This window comes from Solanum stenotomum, chromosome 6 (genome assembly GCF_019186545.1).
Source record: "Solanum stenotomum isolate F172 chromosome 6, ASM1918654v1, whole genome shotgun sequence".
In the NCBI taxonomy this organism is placed as follows: domain Eukaryota; kingdom Viridiplantae; phylum Streptophyta; class Magnoliopsida; order Solanales; family Solanaceae; genus Solanum; species Solanum stenotomum.
This window is the reverse complement of record NC_064287.1, coordinates 60,207,534-60,233,320: the sequence shown is the minus strand read 5'-3', so window position 1 is coordinate 60,233,320 and position 25,787 is coordinate 60,207,534. Positions and strand designations below refer to the sequence as shown.

Genomic DNA, 25,787 nt, shown 5'->3' with positions numbered 1-25,787 from the left:
GAAGAATTTAGTGTTTGTTCACTGCTCGTTAAGAACGGATTTAAGTGTGTCCTAGTTAGTAACAAAGCTGTAATAAGTAAGAATGAGATGTTCTTAGGAAAAGGCTACCTCACTGAGGGCCTCTTCAAACTGGATGTAATGGTTGTTAACAGTATTAATAAGAATTCTGCTTTTGTTTACTTATTGGAGTCAAATGATTTATGGCATGCCAGTTTGGGACATGTAAACTACAAAGCCTTGTAAAAATTGATTACTTTAGAAGTATTTCCTGAATTCAAATACGATAAATCGAAATGCGAAATTTGTGTAGAAAGTAAGTTTGTTAAACATCCTTATAAGTCTGTTGAAAGAAATTCAAAACCTTTAGACTTAATTCACACATATATATGCGATATGAAGTCGACAACATCTCGTGGTGGGAAAAAGTATTTTATAACTCGTATTGACGATTGCACTCGATTTTGTTATGGATATTTTCTTAATAGTAAGGATGAAACAATTGATGCATTTAAGCAATACAAAAATGAAGTAGAGAATCAATTGAATCTAAAGATAAAAATGATTCGGAGTGATAGGGGTGGAGAATACGAATCTCCTTTTGCAGAGATATGTTTGGAATATGGTATTATTCATCAAACTACTGCACCCTATACACCATAGTCAAATGGTTTGGCGGACCGAAAGAATAAAACATTAAAGGAAATGATGAACGCCTTGATAATAAGTTCTGGTTCACCAAGAAATCTATGGGGGGAAGCCGTTCTTACGGCTAACAAGATACTCAATAGGGTACCCCGTAGCAAAACACAAACGATTCCATATGAGTTATGGAAAGGAAGGAAACCCAACTTGAAATATTTCAAAGTGTGGGGGTGTCTAGCCAAAGTAGAGGTTCCTTTACCCAATAGGGTGAAAATTTGACCCAAAACAGTGGATTGTGTATTTATTGGATATGCTCTGAACAGTAAGGCCTGCCGGTTTTTGGTTCATAAATCTGATAATCCTGAAATTCATGTGAATACGGTAATAGAGTCAGAGAACGCTGAGTTCTTTGAACACATTTATCCATATAAAACTGAATGTGAGTCGACAAGTGAAATACCTAAATGACCACGGGAAGAATTAACGGAAAATACACTACCTAATAAGGATCCTAGGCGTAGTAGTTGCCAACGGAAATCCACTTCTTTCGGACCAGATTTTGTGGCATTCTTGCTTGAAAATGAGCCTCCAACATTTAAAGCAGTTATGTCTTCATCTGAGTCAATATATTGGAAAGAAGCAGTCAATAGTGAGATCGAATCAATTTTAAGTAATCATACTTGGGAATTGGCTGATCTTCCTCCAGGAAAGAAACCTTTAGGATCAAAGTGGATCTATAAAAGGAAAATGAAAGCCAATGGGATTATTGACAAATATAAGGCTAGACTTGTAGTCAAAGAATACAGACAAAAAGAAGGCCTGGACTACTTTGATACATACTCTCCAGTAACAAGGATAACATCAATTAGGATGTTAATAGCACTAGTGGCAGTGCATGATCTTAAAATCCACCAAATGGATGTAAAGACAGCCTTCTTAAATGGAGAGTTGGAGGAAGAAATTTACATGGAACAACCTGAAGGGTTTGTGGTTCCTGGTAAACAATAGAAAGTGTTCAGACTTATGNTTTTCCAAAAAATGACTATTTCCAAATTTCAAGCTTTTTCATATTCATTTTTAAATTGTCGGATGTTACAGGGCTCAAACAAGCACCCAAACAATGGCATGCTAAATTTGACCAAACAATATTGGCAAATAGATTCAAGATTAACGAATGTGATAAGTTTGTTTACATTAAAAACGCTCTGAATCATGAAGTCATTGTTTGTTTGTATGTTGATGGCATGTTAATAATGAGTAAGGATATTGAAGATATAAATGCTACTACGAGCATGTTGTCCAACAAGTTCGATATGAAGGACTTAGGAGTTGCTGGTTTGATCTTAGGGATCAGGATTCTCAAAACTCCCCAGGGACTAGCATTATCTCAATCTCATTATATTGAAAGAGTATTGGATAAGTTCAAGTACTTGAATTTCAATGTTGTCAAAACTCCAATTGACTTAAGCTTTACATTTCAAAAGAATGAAGGTGAAATGACTCTCAATTGGAATATGCCAGAGTGTTGGGAAGTTTGATGTATATTATGAATTGTATGCGACTATATATAACATGTGCTATTAACAAACTGAGTTGGTTCACTAGTAATCCGAATCAAACTCACTGGATGACAATGAAATGTGTGTTGGGGTATCTGAAACATACACACACTATGATTTGCATTATAATAAATATCCTATCATGATTGAAGGATATAGTGATGCAAATTGGATCACCGGGTCAAATGAAGTAAAATCCACAAGTAGTTATGTGTTTTCACTTGGTGGAGGATCGTTCTCTTGGAAATCGTCCAAACAGACATGTATCGCTCGCTCCACAATGGAATCTGAATTTATTGCTTTAGATAAGGCTGGTGAAGAAGCTGAATGACTCCGGAATTGCTTAGAGGATATTCCATTCTGGGCCAAACTTATGGGACCTATTTGCATACATTGTGATAATCAAGCAACAATAGGTAGGGCAGGGAGCGTCATGTACAACGGGAAGTCTCATCACATATGACGAAGACGTAACACCGTAAGACAACTGCTCTCCAGTGGAATTATCACAATTGACTATGTGAAGTCAAGCGATAATGTGTCAGATCCACTAACGAAAGGCCTAGTGAGAGAGGCAGTTGAAAGATTATCTAAGGGAATGGGTTTACGGCTTAGGACAAGTCAGTATGGCGGTAACTCTATATAGCAGACTGGAGATCCCAAGAGCTAGATTCAAGGAAAAAAACCAAGTTGTGACTGACGGTTCGACATTGTCAATCAACTCAATCCATTTTCATGATGAAGACAATGTTGAGGAACAAGGTTAAGACTTTAAGGCTTGTTAATGAGTTAATAAAGCTTAAAGTTTTTAATGATTTGCTAAGTTTGGCAGATTTGACCAAATAGTGTGTCTACGAGATGACACGGTTAGAAATCACCTATGTGAGTGTGAAGTGTAAGCCGCTTCAAAGAGAATTTTATGTCAAAAGCCTATTCTCTATACACTTATGAAACTAGGAGGTGTTCATGGCTAAAACGAACACAACTGTAAGAACCATAAACAGTAAAGGGTTAATTGTGTGACATATGGTTGTCTAGGTATACACCAAAGCTCGACGGTTCAAAGATATCGCATCTACCGACTGACCGAGTATATCCGACATATGTTCACTACGGAAAGTCCAAGGGGAAACCTACTTATCCAGATGCAATTGATCCTTGCTTGTAAAGTACATACTCGTCCGTGCATTCCTTATGTTATAACCATTCCCCGTTCATGTGGGGAGATTGTTGGGTATATAGCAAGAGTTAATGGGAAATTGAGGGAAGATGAAAAGAGAGGAACTTGAAAAGTCCTCTTATGCTTTAGTAAAAAAGCATTTCTCCCTCATCGGTGGTGGAAAGAAAAATAGAAGAGTTTAAATAGAGAAACACTTCTATTAATTGTTAAAAGGGTTGGAAAGAGGGACCCCCCTTGCGCCGTCGTCGTCGCTCGCTCGCTCGACTATGGCTTTGGCTTTTGAAAATGATTGATCGAGAGATTATTTTTGGACAAAGTTTGTTTTAATTATTTAGTCAATTAATTAGTTAATTAACTGAAATATTCTGACCCGACTCGAATCCGTGTGCGACCCAATTTACTTAAACTTTCCAGTTTTATTTGAATTTCCCGCCGTTGGAAATGACTGTTCTGAAAGGTTGCAACTTTCAGGAACAACCATGACCGTTTGAAAGGTTGCAAACTTTCAAGAATGGTCGTGTGGATTCTGAAAGGTTGCAATCTTTCGGAACCAGTTCCTCTTGGCTATAAATATCATTGATTCTTTAGTCTTTTTCCTCACGAATTTTTCTGATTTCTTCTTCTTCTTCTTCTGCACAAAGTTTCTTCATGTACTTTATTGCCGTTGAGTGGCTCACTGACACCAGTGTTTTAGGTATCAATACACTGGTGATTGAGATTATTCTATTCTAGGAGGACATATTCCAAATCAAACCTTGGATACTAGAGGGGAATAATTTCCTTAAGAGGACACTGTGCATTCAGTGGGCTTGATCTTTTTTCGTTCTGTTTTTCCAAATTCTGGTATGTTTTACAGATTTTAGTTTTTGTGAATTAATTTATGTTCTTCTGTTTCATCACTGGTTCATTGGAAACTTTGGTAGCATCGTGTTTCTGTAAAGTTTCTGGTAATCAGTGCTACTGTTTTAAACCAGATTGGCAACAAGTAATTGTATCGATTCACTTTTTGTCAGTGTATTATTACAAAGCGAACATTATTGGATTTGATTTAGTTTCACATGATGGAACTCATGGTGGAAAAGGTACTAGGAAATTCTCAACTTCAAATGTCACGTGAAGTAAAGAAGTCTTCTAGAAGTTCTTTTATTTTTAAGCTGAAAAACAGATTTCTTTAATTTATTTTATCTTATTTTCCTTTTTATTCTCTTAGTCAGTAATAGTATTGGCCATGTTATCCATGACCCCTTTTATTCTCCAGTAGTTGGAACACACGTTCCTTTATTTTGGTTGTATCAATACATGTAAATCTGGTTCAATATGATATACAGAAAACATTCAACTATCTCGTTCTTTAAACATATACAACTAATATAAAGCGAATTGATTAACTGTATCACAAGTTTTTAAAGTAAGCTATTACTACATTTGATAATTAGCCAAATTATGGTTGTGATTGAGATAATTAAGACAAAAAGTAGCATTATTTTTGAAATTTTGTCTAATTTTATTTTCAAGTTCTTGTTGAGCCTAAAATGAACTTGGGTTGATCAATTAAGCATTGGGCCTAAAGTATTACTAAATGATGGATCAAACCAAATAAGTGTTCTGCTTTATGCTTAACGGAGTAAGTGATAAATACTCATACATTCTTGTTAAATACAAAATCATTCCTCGATTGATGATTTTGAAGGGTCACCTGTCCAACATATATTCAGAGAAGTCAACATCGTAACTGATATTTTATCTAAATGTGATTATTCCAATATTGTTATTACTATATATCCCATCATGTATTAGTTATAACGTGTCGATAAAAATAAAATGAGAAGTTTTAAATTAAATTCAAATGTCATATTCTATATTGTCTTCTAGTCGCACGACTTTTAGTGTTAATCTCACGTGGGGTACTTTGAGCTTGTCCTCAATCAACCGATTTTGAAATACAAAGAAGTAAACAACTAGAAATAAAATGAATATAATTATTTAATAACACAATATATACAAAATATATATATATCACAATTACTTGTACGTAGAAGATGAATTAAATCCAAGGTCATATTCTATAATATATTCACCTTTTTAGGACCACTAATGTATTAGTCAAGGAATAATGACTAACATTTGGCTAATTTTTTTAGAGTAGAGATTCTAGGAATTTTTTTTTGTATCAAACAGCAAATTAATTAAACCAAAAATATTATCATTGTCCTTCACGTTAGGAGAAAAAAATAGAGATTTTGGATTATTCTTTGTCCATTTGTTGATTCTTGAAAATAAGTGCACAAAGAATCTATATGTGGATTTTCCATTCTCAAAAATCATACTTTTGGATTCACATTTTAAGAAGCCATGCATACTTGATTTCGGTTGATATTTATAATCTCCAATTTTAGATATACATATATAGACACTTAAACTTGTATAACGTTGAACAAGTAGACATACACATCTTACATAATACAAATTACAATGTTTCCTATATAATATATAATACAAAATCAATTCGTTTATGTATTATACCTTCTTGAAATGAAAATCTTACGCTGATCGAATCAATTCATCAGAACTTCAATATGTGGGACACCGATAAAAAAAACAAAAACAAAAAATGTCCACCAAATCAATCCTATAGTAAGACATTATAGTCGAAGGAAAATTTTGCATTCTCTACAAATTATTATATTATATAAAAAGGAAGAAGTGGAACTTTATGAAAAACACTAGGAAAATTTCCCTCATGCCATAAAACCTAGCTCGTTGAATTTGCGAAATGATTTTTTCCTATATATTCCAATATTAATTAAGAATAGCAAAAATAGTAGATTCGTATAAAAATTTAAAATATTTTGAGGATAATATTCTCAATGTAAATTAAATGAAAACACTATATAAAACACCAAAAAATAGAGAAGAGGATTGGAATGAGATAGAAAAATATTACTGTGATAAAAAGTTTAAACTTTTAGTGTGTGAAGATGGCTTGTCACTTCTTGCCCCTTTTGCGTCTATTGTTGCTTCTGAATCGTCATTTAGCACCACAGGTTGATTAATCTGTGATCGATTCAATTTTAAAGTTTAATTTATCGGTTTGTAGATATGCTAAAATATCATAGAAACATCAAGTATTAACTTATCAGGTATCAGTTTATCGGTTATTGATCGGTTATCGGTCTAATCGTTAAGATTTGACACAAAAAAATCAATGAAAATCACTTATAAACAAGGTAACAAACCAAATGAACCATGTACATGACTTGACAAATTTTGCATCTTTCTCAAAAGTATAAACACAGACACATTGTAGAGTAATCAAGAGTTTGAGACAATTAGAAATAAAATATGAAAATAAACTCTAAGTTAAGAACTTTATATATCGAATGGTATAAAAATAATTTATTGTAATTTTTGATCGGGTTATTGGTTAATTAATCCTTTAAAAAAATACGCCGTTAAGAATCAATAATCTGATAATAGAAAAAAATTTAAACTATTACCGAAACCGCTAAAACAATAAAATTTCGTATAACGTTGCTTGATAAAGAGGAAGCGCCAGAGTCAAGTTTCATGTCCAACAAATTGGTTTATGTAAAATAATATTTTAATTTTTGTACTAGATAGAATCCATTCTTTTTTATTATTAATTAAAGGGAAAATGCATAAGTACCCCCAGCCTATACCCGAAATCCTAGAGACACGCCTAACCTTTACTAAGGTCCTATTACCCCCCCGAACTTAATTTATCTATAATATTCTACCCCTTTTCGGCCTACGTGGCACTATCCTTGAAAAAAATGTCAACATGCGCTGGGCCCACAAGACAGTGCCATGTAGGCCAAAAAGGGGTAGAATATTACATATAAAATAAGTTCGGGGGNTAATAGGACCTTAGTAAAGGTTAGGTGTGTCTCTGGGATTTCGGGTATAGGCTGGGGGTACTTATGCATTTCCCCTTAATTAAAGGGAAAATGCATAAGTACCCCCCCGCCTATGCCCAAAATTCCTGAGACACACCTAACCTTTACTAAGGTCCTATTACCCCCTGAACTTATTTTTTAATTAATTTTCTACCCCTTTTCGGCTTACATGGCACTATCCTTGAAAAAATTGTCAACACGCGTTGGGCCCACAAGATAGTGCCATGTAGGCCGAAAAGGGGTAGAAAATTATATATAAAATAAGTTCGGGGTAATAGGACCTTAATAAAGGTTAGGTGTGTCTCAGAGATTTTGGGCATAGGCTGGAGGGTACTTATGCATTTTCCCTTAATTAAAAGTTTAGTATTGTAGTACTATAAGATACTCATTATAATAAAGATTCGTGCAAAAACGTGTAGATTGATATATTCCAAAATGAATAGGCATACACGAATAAAATTTTAGAGGGTCAAAACTTACCTTATAGGATGAAAAAGCTTCTTTTGGGTGTTAATTCCTTCAGAAGCTTGTTGATCTAGAAACTTATTAGTCTTGCTTCTTAGCGTATCATGGGGATTACAGTGTCATTAATAATCAAATGAGAAATTAAAAGTTATTTTTTTTTTCAAATATAAAAATATACATAATTTTTTAAAGCTATTAAAAAGAGTGAGAAATACAAAATATTTCAACGTCCCTCTCCTTACCGTCAAGTGGTTGAGCGTCCCCTTGCAGAACGCCATCACCTACATCTCCATGAGTTTGAGAATCTATAGCTTTTTATTGATTGAGTTTTGAATTAATAACTAAAAATATATAGATAGAATATTTTTATTCTAGGCATATGTGCCAAAATCCAATATATAAACTAGCATTTTGATGTTAATTTGGCACTCAAAAAATATGGAATCCCATAGTGTGGAGAAAATAGAGACTCAAAATCAGATTCCACAAATTATGGAGCCTAGTAAAGGAACCTCTTTCTTTAGAACATGTTTCAATGGTATTAATGCATTATCAGGTAACATCTCATTATTTTTATTTTTTTTGTTATTTTCCAGACACATCCAAAAGTAGAAATAAGTCATAATCACTTAGCTTATCGAAGATATGATCCAAGAATCAAGATAGGAGGACATGATGGTCGTGCATTGGTGTAAAAAGGCTAGTAGATAGTCGTGTTGTCTAGTTTTCCTTATCAGTGGTATTAGAATTTTTCCGCCTACTTTCTTATACCTTCTTATTTTTATATGATGTTTCTTTTATTTCAATTATTGTATTATTTGTTGGTGCTACTGGTGTTCTTTTTTCCTTCTTGTTTTGTTATGCTTTACTTGAGTTAAGGCTGTATCGGAAACAACCTCTCTACCCTCATAAGGTAGGGATAATATTGCATGTACACTGAATACCCTCTTCAAACCCTACTTGTGGGATTCCACTGGATATGTTGTTGTATAATTTAATTGAAGTTATAAGCACCGATAAAGTAAAAATTTTAATTATGTTATTTATTATTATTTCTATCGTCTTACCTATGAGTATATCACAAAGATAAATAAATTTATCTGTAGTCACCTTATAAGTGACCTGACTGTATAAATATACACTAACTCAGATGCATAAAACTTGAACTCTTTTTTTCTTCTTTCATATAGGTATTGGAATAATATTAGTACCCTATGCACTTTCACAAGGGGGATGGTTATGTTTGATGCTACTTTTTTTGTCACTCCCTGAGCCTACACCGTAGGCGGGACCGACACTCGAAGACCATTGCTGGCCCCAAGCGAACCCTTGGCCTGACTTACTTAACTCAGCAGAAACTTAACTCAACAGAAATAACTTCATGCAATGAAAGGTTATAAAACAACCCAACTGATAAAATCTTGGCCAAAAAGGCAACTCGAGTCTCAAAATAGAATATTTATATATACATAGATAAAAGACTCAATACTAACTAACTGACTGTCTATGAAGCCTCTATAACACTGAGATGGATGTTGGGACAGACCCCGCAACATCCTAATAAAGCAAAACTAGGAACACCAAATAATAGAGTCCTCCGGAAGGCAAGGAGGCTCACCACTGACTCTGGAGTGCTCAGCTGGATCAACGGCGTGCTAGATGCTGATCCTGGGTACCTGTGTCTACATCCTCATAAGATGCAGGCCAACTGGCATCAGTACATTGAATGTACGAGTATGCAAGATGGAAAACTAAACCACAACTTAAGCTTGAAAGGAGTACAAGTGAACACTTACCTTAGCTCTGTTCGACTCATGAATAACTGAACTCAAATGTAAAGCAATAAGACACATGCAACACATAAAGCTTGTAAAACATTATAAATAACTTAGTTCGTTAAGGACAAAGCAATAACAAACTCAACTTTACTTATATAAAAGTAATATAACTTTAATGGGAGATTATTTAACTGACAACCACCACTATGAGCCCTAGTGATGATACAACGTTTTACCTCACGTTGCCCAAGGACCATTGTAACATCCGACAATTTGAAATAGCTAAGAAGAGGCTTGGAATTTGAAAATTTTCATTTTTGGAAAGGATTTGAAAATCTGGAATTTGGCCAAGTGTGGAAATCAATGAGTTTTTGGCCAAATTTGAGCAGTTGTAAATTCCAGATCAGGATGAGTTGGGAGTATTTCCAGTTATGGTTGTAAAGCTTGTGGAATGACCTTTCCAACGCCACCGAGTTTTCTCGATTCCAAGTTCGTATGAGCGAGTTATGCCTTTTAGAAGTTGGGCAGTTGGCAGGGAAATCTGTCCGGGAAATTAAGGGCATTTTGGTCTTTTTCCCTAGCCATTTATTTTGGGATTATATGGTGTGTTAGGATGATTTTGGATCATTTTTATTCCTTTTTAAAGAGAGAAAGTTAGGGTTCTTGAGAGTGAAGAAGAGAAGAAGAAGAGAAGAAGGAGAATAAGAAGAGAAGAAGAGGAGATCAACAAGTGTCCGTCGTGGAAATCGTCGGGGGTGATCCCTATCAAGGTATCTGAGTTATTTGTGTGGGTTTATCCTTTCCCCCACACACCAAGCTCATTTTATGATTTGAGGAAAGATTGGAATTGTTGTTGAAGTTGTTAGTTGTTGTTGATGTTGTTAGTTGTGTTGTTGAAGTTTATTGTTGGTTGTGAGACATGATTGGGTTGTGTTTTGAGTTGTAATCCATGGTATGTTGAGGGATATGATGATCCTTAGTGTTTGGGGTTAGATCCATTGAAGTAAGGATGGTTTAGAGTTGAAGAAAAAGGGGAGAAAAGTCGAGTTTCTGGGCAAGGGGGTTGGCACGTCGCGCCTGCCAGCGCGCCCCAAAAGGGGCTCTGAGGTTTTCCCCTTGGAGCGCCGCACCTCTCAGAGCGCCAGCAGGTGACCTCTGACTTTCGAGGGCTGGCGCTCCGCGCCTTGCAGAGCGCCAAGGACGCCATGTTCCCTCTTTCTTTCCATGCTTTCTCATGTATGTTCCTAGGTGTTATACCTATGTTCCCTAGTTGTTTCCAACACCCCAAAGTTTTTCTAAACATCCCGAACTCATCCATATATGTATGATCATATACCTTGAATCCATAGTTCAATTCAAGGCAAGTTAGTATCAAGTTAAAGAGAAGTTAGAGTAAAGTCAAGCCATGTTAAAAAGTAAGTTCAAGCAAGTCCTCAAAGCTTTTCAAGAGTCTTCGTTGAACGTTTTAACTTCATCTTTAGACTCAAGTTTCAAGTCAAGCAAAGAGCTTAGAGTTTCAAGCTAAGTAGAGAGTCTCAAGATTCAAGTTAAGTCAAAAGTGTAAGTTGAGTTCATTTCTCAAAAGCTATTAGGGAACTATGTATTCCCAAAGAAGTTTCTAAATGTTTTTACATTTGAGTAAGAAAGGAACTATGATTCCAAAAGAGCCTTAGGGCTAGTTTTCAAGAAAAAGGAACATCGTTTCCAAGTGAGCCTTTGGGCTAGATTTTGTGTAATTATCTCATTTAAAGAAAGATGTGTTTAAAACACTTATGAGTCAAAAGCATTTTGGGAGTAGTATCGAGCACCGATTTGGGAACGCGAGTTCATATTAAACTCAACTCTCCATAAGAACCATGTAGCCAACATGGGAGTTAACGAGTCATACTTTTTAGATGAACCCGTAAGATTAAGCTAGTGGATCCACTTAGTAAAGTTAGCTTCCTATATCAAGACCAGGTATAGGATGGTCCTCAGGCAACGTGAGGTAAAACGTTGTATCATTAGCTTCCTATATCACGGCAAGGTATATGATGGTCCTCGGGTAACGTGAGGTAAAACGTTGTATCACCACTCATATTCATAGTGGTGGTTTGTCGGTTAGAGAAGCTCCCACAGTAGAAAGAGCATGGTTCCTCGAGGGTTCTGCTTAGTATGGATGTGGGTATGGGACTTCATTCATACATTGACCAAGTAGACCTTGAGAGGAAGCATGGTATTTTCATGATATTATAATATGATTTTTACGTCATGTTTTAAGAGTTTTACAAGCTTTATATATTGCATGTGTCTTATTGCTTTATATATTGAGTTCAGTTATTCATGAGTGAACAGTGCCAAGGTAAGTGTTCTCTTGTACTCTTTTCAAGCTTAAGTTGTAGTTTAGCTTTCCAGCTCGCATTCTCGTACATTCAATGTACTGATGCCAGTTGGCCTGCATCTTATGACGATGCAGACACAGGTACCCCAGATCAACATCCTGCACGTCGTTGATCCAGCTGAGAACTCCAGAGTCAGTGGTGATCCTCCTTGCTTTTCGAAGGACTCGGTTATTTCGTGTTTCTAGTTTCTAGTTTCTATTTTGTTAGGATGTTGCGAGGTCTGTCCCAACATCCATCTCAGTATGTAGAGGCTTCATAGACAGTCAGTCAGTTAGTATTGAGTCTCTCATTTTTGTATATATATGTAAATATTCTATTTTGAGACTCGAGTTGCCTTTTGGCATGTTATGCATCAGTTGGTTGTTTTATAACCTTTCATTGCATTGAGTTGTACTGTTGAGTTAAGTTTCCGCTGAGTTAAGAAAGCCAGGCCAAGGGTTCGTCTGGGGGCTAGCAATGGTCTCCGGGTGTCGGTCCCGCCCAGGGTGTAGGCTCGGGGCTTGACAACCATCCTATACCTTGCCGTGATATAGGACCTTACTTAACTTAGTATATCCACTAGCTTAATCTTACGTGATCATCTAAAAAGAATTGCCCGTTAATTCCCATGTTTGGCTACATGGTTCTTATGGAGAGTTGAGTTAATATGAACTCGTGTCCCCAATTCGGTGCTCAATACTACTCCCAAAATACTTTAGCTCAGAAGTGTTTTAAACACATCTTTCTTTAGTTTGAGATAATTGCTCAAACTCTAGCCCAAAGGCTCACTTGGAATCGATGTTCCCTTTTCTTGAAAACTAGCCCAAAGGCTCTTTTGGAATCATAGTTCCTTTCTTACTCAAATGTGGAAACATTTATAAACTTCTTTGGGAATACTTAGTTCCCTAATACTTTTGAGAAATGAACTCAACTCTATACTCTTTACTCAACTTGAAACTTGAGCCTTAAAATGAAGACTTACAAAGACTCTTGAAAAACTGTGAAGACTTGCTTTGACTTGTTTCTTAACTTCTAGACTTGACTCTAACTTCACTTGACTTTGAACCAAACTTTCATCGAATTGGATTATGAATTCAAGGGTAATAACCTCATGTTTATGGATGAGTTCGGGATGTTTAGATGTACCTTAGAGTGTTGAAAACAACTATAAAACATAGGTACATTGCCAAGAAACTTGCATGAAAAAGTGGGGAAGGAATGAGGAGGGTCAGTGTCCTTGGCGCTCTGAGAGGCGCGGGGCGCCAGCCTTTAGACTTCAGAGGGGCCTGCTGGGCTCTCTGGAAGGAGTGCCGCCACAAGGGGGAAACTTCAGAGCCCCTTTTGGGGCACGCTGGCTGGCACGACGCCCCAGCCTTTTCCCCAGAAAACCCGACTTTTCTCCTTCGTTTTTCCAACTCTAAACCACCTTAACTTCCAAGGTTTAAGCCCCAAACACTTAGAATCATAAAACCCCTCAACATATAATAAATTCAACTCGAAAACGCAACCGGAAACATGTCCCAAATCAACAAGAAACTTCAACAACACAACCACAAGAATTCCACAAATACAACCACAAACTTCAACAAACACAACCAATCTTTTCTTGGAATTAAACGAGTTTGGCGTGTGGGGGAATGACCCAACTCAACACTATGATCTCACATACCTTATTAGGGATCACCCCCGACGAAAACCACGACGATCTTGACGAATCCTTGTTTCTTCTTCTCTTTCTCCTCTTCTTTTCCTCTTCTCTCAAAAGCCCTAACTCTCACTTTTAAAAGGGAAAAATGATTTAAAATCAGTCTATACCCTTAATATAACCAAAAGAAATGGTTAGGGAAAAGACCAAAATACCCTTACATTCGGACTAAACTGCCCTGTGCCAACAGCCCAACTTCCAAAGGGCATAACTCACTCATACGAACTCGGAATCGAGAAAACTCGGCGGCGTTGGAAAGATCATTCCAAGGAATTTCCAATCATAACATGAAATTCACCTAAATCATCTTTATCTAGGAGTTATGACTGCTCAAAGTTGACCAAAAACTCAATTTTTTCCCATACTAAACCAAATTTCCAGATTTCAAATTCTTTCCAAAAAATGACTATTTCCAATTACAAGCTTTTTCATAGCTATTTCAAAATGCAAGATGTTACATTTTTTAGTAGCAATTATATGTTGTTACACAGGAATACTTTTACAAAAATGCATGAGTGTTTCACCATCAATCAATACATATCCTGATATTGGTGAATTTGCTTTTGGTAACAAAGGAATAATTTTGATATCAATTTTCTTATATCTTGAACTATACTTTGTTGCAATTGAATTCCTCATATTAGAAGGTGACAACTTGCAAAAATTCATTTTGGTTGTGTTAAATTTGTTGGAAGGGAAGTTTTTGTTTTATTAGTTGCTATTATAATATTGCCAACAACATGGTTGAAAAGTTTAGGTTTATTGGCTTATGTCTCTATTGGTGGAGTTTTTGGCTTCAATTGTTTTGGTTTTTTCAATATTTTGGGTTGGTGCAATTGATGGTATTGGATTTGAAGAAAAAGGTGTGATTTGGAGATGGGATGGATTAATAAGTGCAATAAGTATGTATACATTTTGTTATTGTGGTCATGTTGTTTTCCCAACAATATGCAATTCCATGAAGGATAGGAGCCAATTTCCCAAGGTAATAATATCTTAAGTTATTGATAAATAAGTATTACTTCGGTTTCAGTTTATTTGGTATCGTTTAACTAAATACAAAGCTTAAGATAAAAGGAAATAATTTCTTTTGGAAGTTGTGGTTGAATATCGTTTCATTAAAGGTATAAAAGGAAATTTAAAGTTATGTCATTTTTCTGTTATAGAAAGATCGATGACATCTCTTTTGGGACGACATATTAAAAATTATATTAAAGTACGTCAAAAATGAGATAGAGGAAGTATTACTCTTGCGCCACATAGAAAGTGCTCCAATACTTAGAAGTTGGAGAGAAGTACTCCAACCACAGAAATAGATAGAACAATACAAAAACATACAAAAAGACACAAAAATATACGGAACAGAGAACATAGAGTGAGATTCAAGAACTTTTCAATTTATAAATAAAATATTTTTGTTCAATATTTGATTGAATATAAAGTTGGCAAATGACATTTCAATTTATAAATAATTATATTTCTAATTATAAAAAAATGACATTTCATATTTTCTTTATCTTATAATAAATGATAAATACCTTTAATACAGCCTACATGTCATATCACAACAATAATCATAAACATATTTTACTTGATGGCATGTATATAAGTTAAATCCTTTTTCTTTTCTTTCTTTGTTAAACAGGTTTTATTTGTGTGCTTTATATTAAGCACAATTATCTATGGATCAATTGCATCTATGGGGTACTTAATGTATGGACAAAATTTAATGTCACAAATAACATTAAATCTCCCAACCGGGAAAATTAGTTTGAAAATCGCGATATATACGATACTCATTAATCCAATAACAAAGTATGCTCTTGTCGTCTCTCCAATTGCAACGGCTATTGAAGATAAATTACCTTTAAGAAAGAGTAAATTTATCGTGAGCTACTTCATCAGAACATTTTTGGTCATCAACACGGTCATTGTGGCGTTAACCGTTCCATTTTTTTGGATATGTCATGACATTTACGGACGTGCTTTTGGGCGTTACCGTGTCGATATTGTTACCATGCCTATGCTATCTCAAGATAAAAAACCTTCATATTTGGAATCGCTGACTATCATTCAAGGTTGAGAGACCTCTGGGACGAGTATGATGCTATCATGCCATGCCCTCAGTGTCCATGTCCTGAATCCAAAAAGTTTGGTGAACATTGTGATTATCAAAGGTTACTGCAATTCTTAATGGGGTTAAATGAGTCGTATTCCCCTCCTAGGAGTCAGATCCTGATGATGAATCCGATTCCTTCACTCAACAAAGCATATGCACTACTTATTAATCAAGAAAGTCAGAGAAGTCTGGCTAGTACTAGTTCAAACAGTTCAGGGATGATAGAAGGCACAACAATGTATACTCACAGACACAACACCTACAGCAATGGAGCTGGTTCATCTAAGGTCTCTTCTGTGAAATCATTCTCAAGTGTTGGTGATCACAACAACAACAACAACAACAACAACATACCCAGTGAAATCCCACTAGGTGGGGTCTGGGGAGGGTAGAGTGTACGCAGACCTTGCCACTACCTCGTGCGAGGTAGAGAGGCTGTTTCCGGAAGACCCTCAGCTCAGGTACATCAAATCCAAGTAAAAGGCGAGGAAGACAGTGTAAATACATACCATCAAATACGAAAGATAATATACAATCAACAAAAAGACAATGACATCAATAATCAATGAGAGAAGTGAAACGCAATAAACAACAAAAGGCTATCGATATCACATACAAGAACTGCAAGTGCAAGACTAGGACTACTACACACGCCTACCCTAGCAAGGAGAGACAACACGCTAGTCCTACTAACCTTCAACCTTAATACGAGACCTCCACTCCTTCCTATCTAGAGTCATGTCTTCGGTAATGTGAAGCTGAGCCAAGTCCTGTCTAATCACCTCTCCCCAATACTTCTTAGGCCTACCTCTACCCCTCCGCATACCCTCTACAACCAGCCCCTCACACCTCCTCACTGGGGCGTCTGCGCCCCGTCTCTTCACATGACCAAACCATCTCAGTCTCGCTTCCCTCAACTTGTCCACCACAGAGGCCACTCCCACCTTCTCCCGGATAACTTCATTCCTTATCCTATCACTCCTAGTATGTCCACACATCCATCTCAACATCCTCATCTCCGCAACCTGCATTTTCTGAACATGAGAGTTCTTGACTGGCCAACACTCCGCTCCATACAACAAGGCTGGTCTAACTACCACTCTGTAGAACTTACCTTTAAGTCTAGGTGGAATTTTCTTGTCACACAAGACTCCAGAGGCAAGCCTCCATTTCATCCAAGCAACCCCAATGCGATGTGTGACATCATCATCGATGTCACCACTTCCTTGAATTACAGACCCAAGATACTTAAAACTTTCTTTCTTGGGGATGCTCTGTGTGGCAAGTCTCACTTCTACATCTGCCTCATCCAACGCATCACTGAATATGCACCCTAAATATTCTGTTTTGGTCCTACTCAACTTAAACCCCTTGGACTCAAGCGTTTGTCTCCACACCTCCAACCTCGCATTAACTCTGTCCCGCGTCTCATCAATCAGTACTATGTCATCCGCAAATAACATACACCATGGGACTTCCTCCTGAATAGACCGCGTCAACTCATCCATCACCAAAGCAAATAGAAAGGGGCTAAGGACTGATCCTTGGTGCAACCCCATCTCAACTGGGAAATGTTCCGAGTCACCTCCAACCGTTCTAACCCGAGTCTTGGCTCCACCGTACATGTCCTTTATCGCCCTAATAAAAATCATCGGGACACCTTTAGCCTCCAAGCACCTCCAGAGGACATTCCTCGGTACTTTGTCATAGGCCTTTTCAAGGTCAATGAACACCATATGTAGGTCTCTCTTCCTTTCTCTATATTTTTCTACCAGTCTTCGCATAAGATGAATGGCTTCGGTCGTCGACCGTCCTGGCATGAATCCAAACTGGTTCTCAGAAATGGACACCCCTCTTCTCACCCTCATCTCCACCACTCTCTCCCAAATCTTCATAGTATGGCTTAGCAATTTGATACCCCTGTAGTTGTTACAGTTCTGGATATCACCCTTGTTTTTATATAACGGAACCATTGTACTCCACCTCCATTCATCAGGCATCTTTGCTGTCCTAAAAATAACATTAAACAACCCAGTCAACCACTCTATACCTGCCTTGTCCGTGCTCTTCCAAAAATCCACCGGAATCTCATCGGGTCCGGTCGCTCTTCCCCTGCTCATCCTTCTAATAGCACGTAAAACCTCCTCGCTCCTAAAACACCTGCAGTACCCAAAGTCTCGAAGTCTTTCCGAGTGTGCCAAATCACCCAACACAATTTCTCCGCCCCCTTCTTCATTTAGAAGTTTGTGAAAGTATCTTCGCCATCTCTGCTTAATGGAGGTCTCATCCACCAATACTTTGCCTTCCTCATCCTTGATACACTTTACTTGGTCCAAGTCGCGCGCCTTTCTCTCTCTTGCTTTTGCGAGCCTATACAATTTCTTATCCCCACCTTTGTCCCCCAGCTCGACATACAAGCGCTCGAAAGCTGCCGTCTTAGCCTTCGTAACTGCTAACTTAGCTTCTGTCTTCGCTGTCTTATAGACTTTCTTAAGCGACCGCTTCTCTTCCTCGTCTATACACTCCACCAACTTTGTGTATGCAGCCTTCTTCGCTTCCACTTTGCCTTGGACTTCCCCATTCCACCACCAATCTCCTTTACGACCTCCAAATTTACCCCTTGATACCCCCAACACCTTTGAAGCAACTTCCCTAATGCAACTAGCTGCTTTGTTCCACATGGTGTCCGCATCCCCGCTATCACTCCAAGCCCCCATTCCACTCAACTTCTCGCCCATCTCCCGGGAAAGGTCAGGAGTCAAGCCACCCCATTTAATCCTCGGTCGATCATATACACTCTTCTTCCTCTTGTCCCTCTTAATTTCCAGGTCCATCACCAACAGCTTGTGTTGGGTAGTGTGTTGGTGATCACAATGAAGGATATAATCACAGTACTAGTTCTTCAGGAGGATACAAGGCTAGAAAAAACTTTTTACAATGTGAACATTGTGGGTGTAAGGGTCATTCCAGAGAACAGTGCTACAAAATAGTGGGATATCCTGCAGACTTCAAGTCCAAGAAGAAACCTCTGAACACAGGGATGTATGCTAATCAGGTGGATCTCCACTCTAATCCTGGACAGGAGAACATAGGCTGCAGCAACAAAGGAAACAACATTACAGGAACAGGTCCTCTGTCTGGAGCTGTTTTCACTCCTGCTCAGTATCAACAAATTATTCATCTGCTATCTAGATCAAGTGGTGAGAACACAACAGCTGAACCATCTGCAAACACTGCCACTACTGAAGATTAAGGTAGTTCTCCTATTACTATGTCATGTAATTATGCAAGTAGAAAATGGATAGTTGATACTGGAGCTTCACATCATATCACATCTGACCTTGGCATTCTAAACAAAGCTAGGGATGTGCCTGAACAAGGAGCAAGTAAAGTTCAATTACCAAATGGTAAAGTAGCATCAGTTACTCATATTGGAAGTGCTTGTGTGTTGAACAATCAGCCTATATCTGATGTGTTATTCTTACCTAACAATCACCCTTTCTGTTCAACCCAAACTCAGATGTAGTTGCAAATCTCTTCATGTTAGTCCTTTCATGGTAAGCCATCTTTAGGGATCACCTTGCCTTTTACTCCCCCTCTTTCAATTTGTTAGTCTGATTTTGACTTGACATGGAGTTTAAGAAAATAAAGAAGATTTTTTTGAATTTTGTGGTCTTAAACTAAAGATATGCCAAATGTACCAAAATTCTCTTTAATCTTGTAGTCTTAAACAGGCAATGTGAAAGTTGGAATTAAAGAGTTTCCCCCAAAAAGGAAAGAGACATTCTTTTTTAAACGGACTAAAAAAGAAAGTAGGACAAACAAACTGAAACCGAGGGAGTATTTACTTACATCTATCTCTAGCTTAATCTGATTTTAGTGACCTTCGAAAGTGATGCATAACATCAATGTCATGCTCTTGATTTGTTATCTTGTACTGTTCATGAAGTTTGTTCCTTCTATTCCATCTTTTGTGCTGATATCTTATGTTGCTTTCTCCTTGGCGATTATATTGTTATCATTATACAAACCTCAAAACTGTTATGTAAAGGTTGCGATGGTTTAGAAATGCATAGAATTTTCTATGTTACCTGTTATTGTGTCCTAGATACTTGAGGCATTTAAATAATTTTGGTGGCACGTCCTTGCTTTTGCTGAACCTGAAACAGAACTCTATTCTTGTCACTGTTTCTATAGTTTTCTGCCATTACTAGGGCCGGTATATGCAGTGTGGTTAGGTACTTGAGCATATACATTCACTCTCTGACAAGTACGAATATACTAATGTGATGAGGCCGAACAAGCTATTGATCCTTTTAAACCCTTGCTACATGACTTGGCTACCATCCTGAAAGGTTCCTACTATCTAATCCTGGTATTTCAGGACTTTGTTTGGTGCTCAGTTGTTCAGTCTCACATACTTTTTCTTGTTTGATAGATTGGATTTTCCTATGTTAAGACTCTTCATTAAAATTCCTATTTCATATTATTTTTGGATCTAACTTAGTCATTGATATTCATTAGTAGCTTTGTGGAGTTGATTGCAGGATATGCTAGGAAACTGGACCATGAAAACAAATACACCTGGGGATAATCTATTTGTAACAATTTCAGTAAATCATCCGAAACATGGTGAATATTTCTCAGCTTCATTGATGGCCAAAAGAGTATCATCCTCCACACATACTGATCTAGATTTATTCTTCTGGCTAATGCCTCACAAGGTTGCATTAGGGATATATTGGCAGGTAAGCCCTTTAGACTGGAAATAAATTCGTTGTTGATAACTGAATATCTTGCGACAGTTTCAAGAAGCACCTGTTAATGCATCTTAGTTCAATGGGCAATGACTTTCTTGGTTGAATCTGTGTTGTATGCTCGCTCATTTTACTCCTAAATGACAAGTTTCTGCCTCGTATTAGGTTTTCCTGCTCCTCCAAATTAATTATAAGATCCTCCAAAACTTGAATTTCTTTGCTTTTAGTTTTCTCACTGCATGCTTGATGCGCAAATCAGAAGTATTCTCTCATGAATCATGTTTATTAATGTATTGGTAATAAATGTACCGGGATGAAGACTCTTTGACCGAACATGTGGCAAGCACAGAAGGAACACATAGTCAACCCCGAGTCAGCTGGTGCCAACTTGGCCAAAGACCTAAGATCTCTTAACCTGTCCGAGAGGTCCAAGAGCCCAGACAATTCACCTTCCCGACACCAGCCAAACTCTGAATATCAAGGATTTCATTTTATCACATCCAACAACCACCGTCTTATCCCCGAGAGGTGCGGGAGGAGATCTAGGAGTCGGTTAGAGTTAGGTTATATATAAATATCACCTTTTTAACACGTTGATACACATTGACACTTTGTTTTGTAGATACTGTAGCTCCATCATTGTTCATACATTTCTCGTTACTACTGTTGGCTATCAATTAGCTCGCTGCAATCACTAAGAATCACTCGCTCTTGTTGTTATTTCAATATGATTATTTACTTCATTACTGCCTTTTAAGTTATTTTCGTTACAATTTGTATAGGAATGGCATTCATTCCCTTTCTCCTTTTCACTATATATATCTCAGGCTCTTAAGCTTTGGTGGAAGGGTGTTCCTTTCTTGCAACATCCAAGGTACTACAATCCTAGATACAGAGAAGAAGCCATACTATCTGATGAGAAGCTTCAATGTTGTCCGGCGTTTGTATTTGAGACACAGAACAATCAACAGGCTGGAGAGCACTGTTCCAATCCTGCAGATCACTCAACTTCAAGACATCATGGCTTCGCTTGGAGGGATGCAAAATGGCCCTAGTGTCTTGAAGTTTTGATTTGCATTGTGAAGTTAATATGTTTTTCTATGTTCAATTATTTTCTGCAGAAGAGTAGCTCAACCTTTCATAAATAAATGGCCCTCTTGACAAGAAAATTAAGAAAAGAGAGTCTGGGTAAGTGTTTATGTCAAACAATTTAGATTTTCAATTTTCATGATAACCTTACAAAGTCAAGCTAGTACATTAATAGCATGAGGAAATTGTTGTACTGCTATTTCTGGAAACATGATAAGTAAATTCGGATTCAACTTAAGAACAGAGCAGATCAACTAAATTTGAGCTGAGAGGTCTATATTAACTATTAAGGCTGCACTTGGTATGATGTAATACTTTCAGTTGAAATGTTACCATAACTTTTTTTGACGGTCAAAAACTTAAAATTAGGAACAAGGTAGGAGTGGCCTCCGTGGTGGAGAATATATGACATACATATTTAGTCCAAAAGTTTGCTACAAGAATATATGTAATGCAAAAGGAAGCTAAGTTATTGCTCAAAGTCTTAGATAAAATAGGAGTGGTTCAACTCATACAGAACTAGGAAATAAACATTCATTATAATAAATATTTTCTTCCATCTCCATCCTGGCTAGCTCGATTCATATCACCTGAAAGTATCAAATTTAACCACAGATCAATTAGGCACTTAAAATTGGGCTTCAATGCTATGAGCTTCTGAAACTAAATGAGATCTTTGTAAAGTTGATCATTATGAGTCTTACAACGAATTCAAACAGAATAGAGATAAACAAATAAAAGAAAAGGTCCAACTCATCTTTTAGTATCACCTAGTAAGAGGCTGTTGATTGAAATAGTAAGTTTTAGAAGAATTAGGTTCGAATAAATTTGCTAGAAACAGATGGCACTAGGTACAAGTGAGTCAAATGTGATCTTACAAGCTGTTTATTTGTGCTATACACATTGTTTGTCATCTCTTAAAAATCGGAAAAACAATGAGAAATTTTTTGGAAATGTTGGAACTCACTTAAAAGAAAGAAAAAATTGCCAATCAAATTGTGGAAAAATCTTCAAATAGTTATCTAGTAGAGTTTAGACTATCTATAGGGTGTGACCATTCTCCAAATCCTGTTAACATGAGATGTTTTGTGCGCTGGATTGCTTTTTTAGTTATCTAGTGGAGTAAATTTAAATATATACTTCTTTTTTTAGGGAAAGGGAACTTAAAAACTACTTCTACTTAGTTCTTCAATGCATAAAGTACAAGGTAGGATCTTGGTAGGTGAGAAAGCGCAAAATTAGCTGTAGGGAAAAGTGATTTGTTCCTCTGTTTGGCCAAACTTCTAAAATCTTAAGTGTATTTTCTCGAAAATGCTTTTGAAAAAGAGTACTTTTGGGGAAAGAAGAGAACTTACTTGCACTTTATTACAAGGATTGTTAACATCACAATAAGCTTCAAGAGTAATCAAAGCTTGATTGTCTAATTTCATGGCATAATTATAGCAAGGGCAGCTCTTGCCTAGTATGCTTCTGAATGTTGGGCAGCATGCATCTATGGAGCTTGTTTTCGTCATGCAAGTTTTAACCTTTGCTTTATCAGCGGCACTGCATTTCGTCTGCGCCTGAGGGTGCACCCGGGGGCTTGGGCTGGCAGAAATGGTCGCCACCGCTTCCACTGTGCCAGTCCTACTCCCATCATCAGGGGCGATTTTATGTATATATTTTGGGTCACTCGAACCCGTGGTCATCTGACTAAACTCGATATATTACTTCTATTATTATTAAAGAATATATTAAATTAAAACTTGTTGAACCCGTTCTCAAAATGGCTAGATGGTTCACTGGTACAACTGCAAGATATCAACACAAAGGTCGCAGGTTCGATCCCAGGCAGCCCCAATGCGCTTCAATTTATTTTTATTAACTAAAAACACATTTTTCATTTAAAAAAAAAGAAGAAGCTAAATTCTTCTAAAAGTCAAAGACTTCAAAAGTTTCTTCCCACTCACTTTTCAACTTCCAAGTTCCAAGTAATTTTTATGGATTGCTCAGTTATTGTTATTATAAATTTTTTGATCTTATCTTTAAAGTAATGGTGCACCCGTTTTCTTAAAATCCTGGATTCGCCTCTGCCCATCATCTACCACTTTCTGTTACATTTTTTACAAAATGCTTTGTTAGGTTCTAGCAATAACTTCTATTTTCGCTTTATATAGGATTCAAGTTCATCAAAAGGGGAAAACGCTTTCTATCAATAGTTTTTCTATTTGTAAGACAAAGAAGGAAGAACTTACTTGAACACTTTTACATGGATTATTGACATCACAATAGCTCTGAAGAGTAATTAAAGCTTGATTATCCAAATCCTCAGCATAATTGTAACACTTACAATTAGCACCAATTGCCCTCTTAAATAAGGGGCAACATTTATCTATAGAGACTGTTTGTGTCATGCACTTTTTTATTTTCCCCTTATCACTATCGCTGCAACTAGTGGTCGCGCTAAAGCGCGACTGCGAATAGGTGACGATATTTTTCGCCACCGCTTGCTGATGGCTGCAGATGACAACTGCAGCCATCAAGAACATGAGAATCACATACCCTCTAGTCATTTTCGCGATATCTAATCGTATTCGTTTCTTTTCTCTAGGTACTATGAATCTTTTGTGTTGTACAAACCAATTAAGCTAGTAGTTCTTCTATTTATTTATGCACATAAAATAGGATGGTGGTACTGTTTTAGAAAATATTTAATAACAAGTGGATGAAAAAATAACATAAAGTTGACAACAAGTGGACATAATAATACGAAAAAGTCGAACACATGCTCGTAGAAAGAGGAAATAAGGTGATTAATTTGAATAATGTTACGGTAGGTAAGGAGCTAGATAGATGCAAAAGTCATCCAGATCTCTTTCGTTGAAAAATTATATTGAATATATGAAAATAATTTTTCATATTTTTAGTGAATTTTGATTTCGCGACTAATATTAGGTTTGAATTTAGGAATCACTGTTCCCTAATTTTTTTTTAGATCTAAGTATTAGGATTTGGTTGAAATAACATTATGGTTTCCACATTCTCCCAAGTGCAACAGCAAATTTAATATTGCACACAATATATTCTCCTAGCCGCCCCTTTTTCTTTAATAAACTTTTTACTTTTTGTCTCTTGGTTGAAAATTGAAAGTATCTAGAAGTGTTCTCCATTATTAACTACTAATAATATAAAATTTGAACAATACATCATTTGGAGTGGGATACGCATGCAACCATGTGATTGATGTGAATCCTACCTAGAATTTGAATGTATGATCTAAAATCAAAATTTTGAATTTCTTAGTCCTAATTTTTAGACTTTTTTTTAGCTTTCAACCCGCTGTTTGATGTTCGTATTGTAGTTCGACTAATTTGAATTTGTGCTGAATAGGACCTCATTCAGAACTTGAGAACTCTAATTAAAGAAGTAGCCCTATCCACTATACCATAACCATCCGTATTTACCTTATTTGATAGCATAAATAGCCTAGGTAAAAAAATGATATTTTGGTGAAAGCACTTCTCTTCCATTCTGTTCTTTTTATTATTGCTTAGTATTTGACATTTGATGTTTAATATTTGTTTTGGGATCCAATTAATTCAAATTCACACAGAAAAATCCCACTTTTGGAAGGTAAAGTATGCTCTACCAAAGGTGACTTCATAACTCAAAACTTTGAACTCGAGACCTTTGATTAAGGATAAAGAAATACTTGCCAAAATAAGATGCAGATTGAAGAACCTGAAATGGAACTTAACGTTTTTCTAGATAGATTATGGACTAGTTCAACTTGTGGAACAGTAGTAAGATAACAGTTGCAGCTGTCAAATCGAACTATTTCTTGGCAACTTGGACAACTTATAACGATGTTTGTCCCACATATCACTAGGAAGATCGAGATAAAAGAAAATGTGAACTTGGCACGAATGATATTTTGTGATGTAGTATTCAGCATCAATTCTGGAAAAAAAGAACATAAAACTGAACAGAGATGAAATTTGGCAAGTTCACCAACAATCAATGTTCATATAGAAGAATAAGAAACTATGGGATACAGAGTAGTTTTGTATATACACACTAAGAAATCTAATAATTTTTTTACTATGAATCCAATCTTTCGTTGTAGTATTAACTTGAGGTCGTCATAGGAACCACTTTGGACACCATCATGCTTTTAAATCATGAAAATTTAAATCTGAAACAAATCATCAATTGACTACGTATCACATATCCAAAC

The 25,787-nt window shown here is 36.6% G+C and overlaps 3 protein-coding genes across 5 annotated transcripts in view; 1 reads left to right on the top strand and 2 right to left on the bottom strand.

Annotated features, from left to right (window-relative positions):
• LOC125868387 (uncharacterized) overlaps positions 1-23,963 on the top strand; it is a 93,735-nt gene extending 69,772 nt beyond the window's left edge. For 2 of the 3 annotated variants that reach the window (XR_007446732.1, XM_049549049.1), the window contains one exon: positions 23,728-23,963. The gene's annotated coding sequence lies outside the window, so the exon portion shown is untranslated. Of the gene's footprint in view, positions 1-21,603; positions 21,865-23,727 lie in introns of those variants that run through there. The other variant, XM_049549048.1, reaches the window with a different exon arrangement.
• The window catches only part of LOC125868999 (putative late blight resistance protein homolog R1A-3), a 130,546-nt gene that overhangs the window by 24,566 nt on the left and 80,193 nt on the right, over positions 1-25,787 (bottom strand). The window lies entirely within an intron of this gene.
• Positions 21,991-24,203, bottom strand: LOC125868392 (uncharacterized). The gene is made up of 4 exons (XM_049549056.1): positions 23,806-24,203; positions 23,639-23,661; positions 22,927-23,197; positions 21,991-22,161 (listed from the first exon to the last, which is right to left on the bottom strand). Exons 1-4 carry the CDS (start codon positions 24,121-24,123, stop codon positions 22,153-22,155), a joined length of 621 nt encoding a protein of 206 aa, XP_049405013.1. The 5' UTR covers positions 24,124-24,203; the 3' UTR covers positions 21,991-22,152.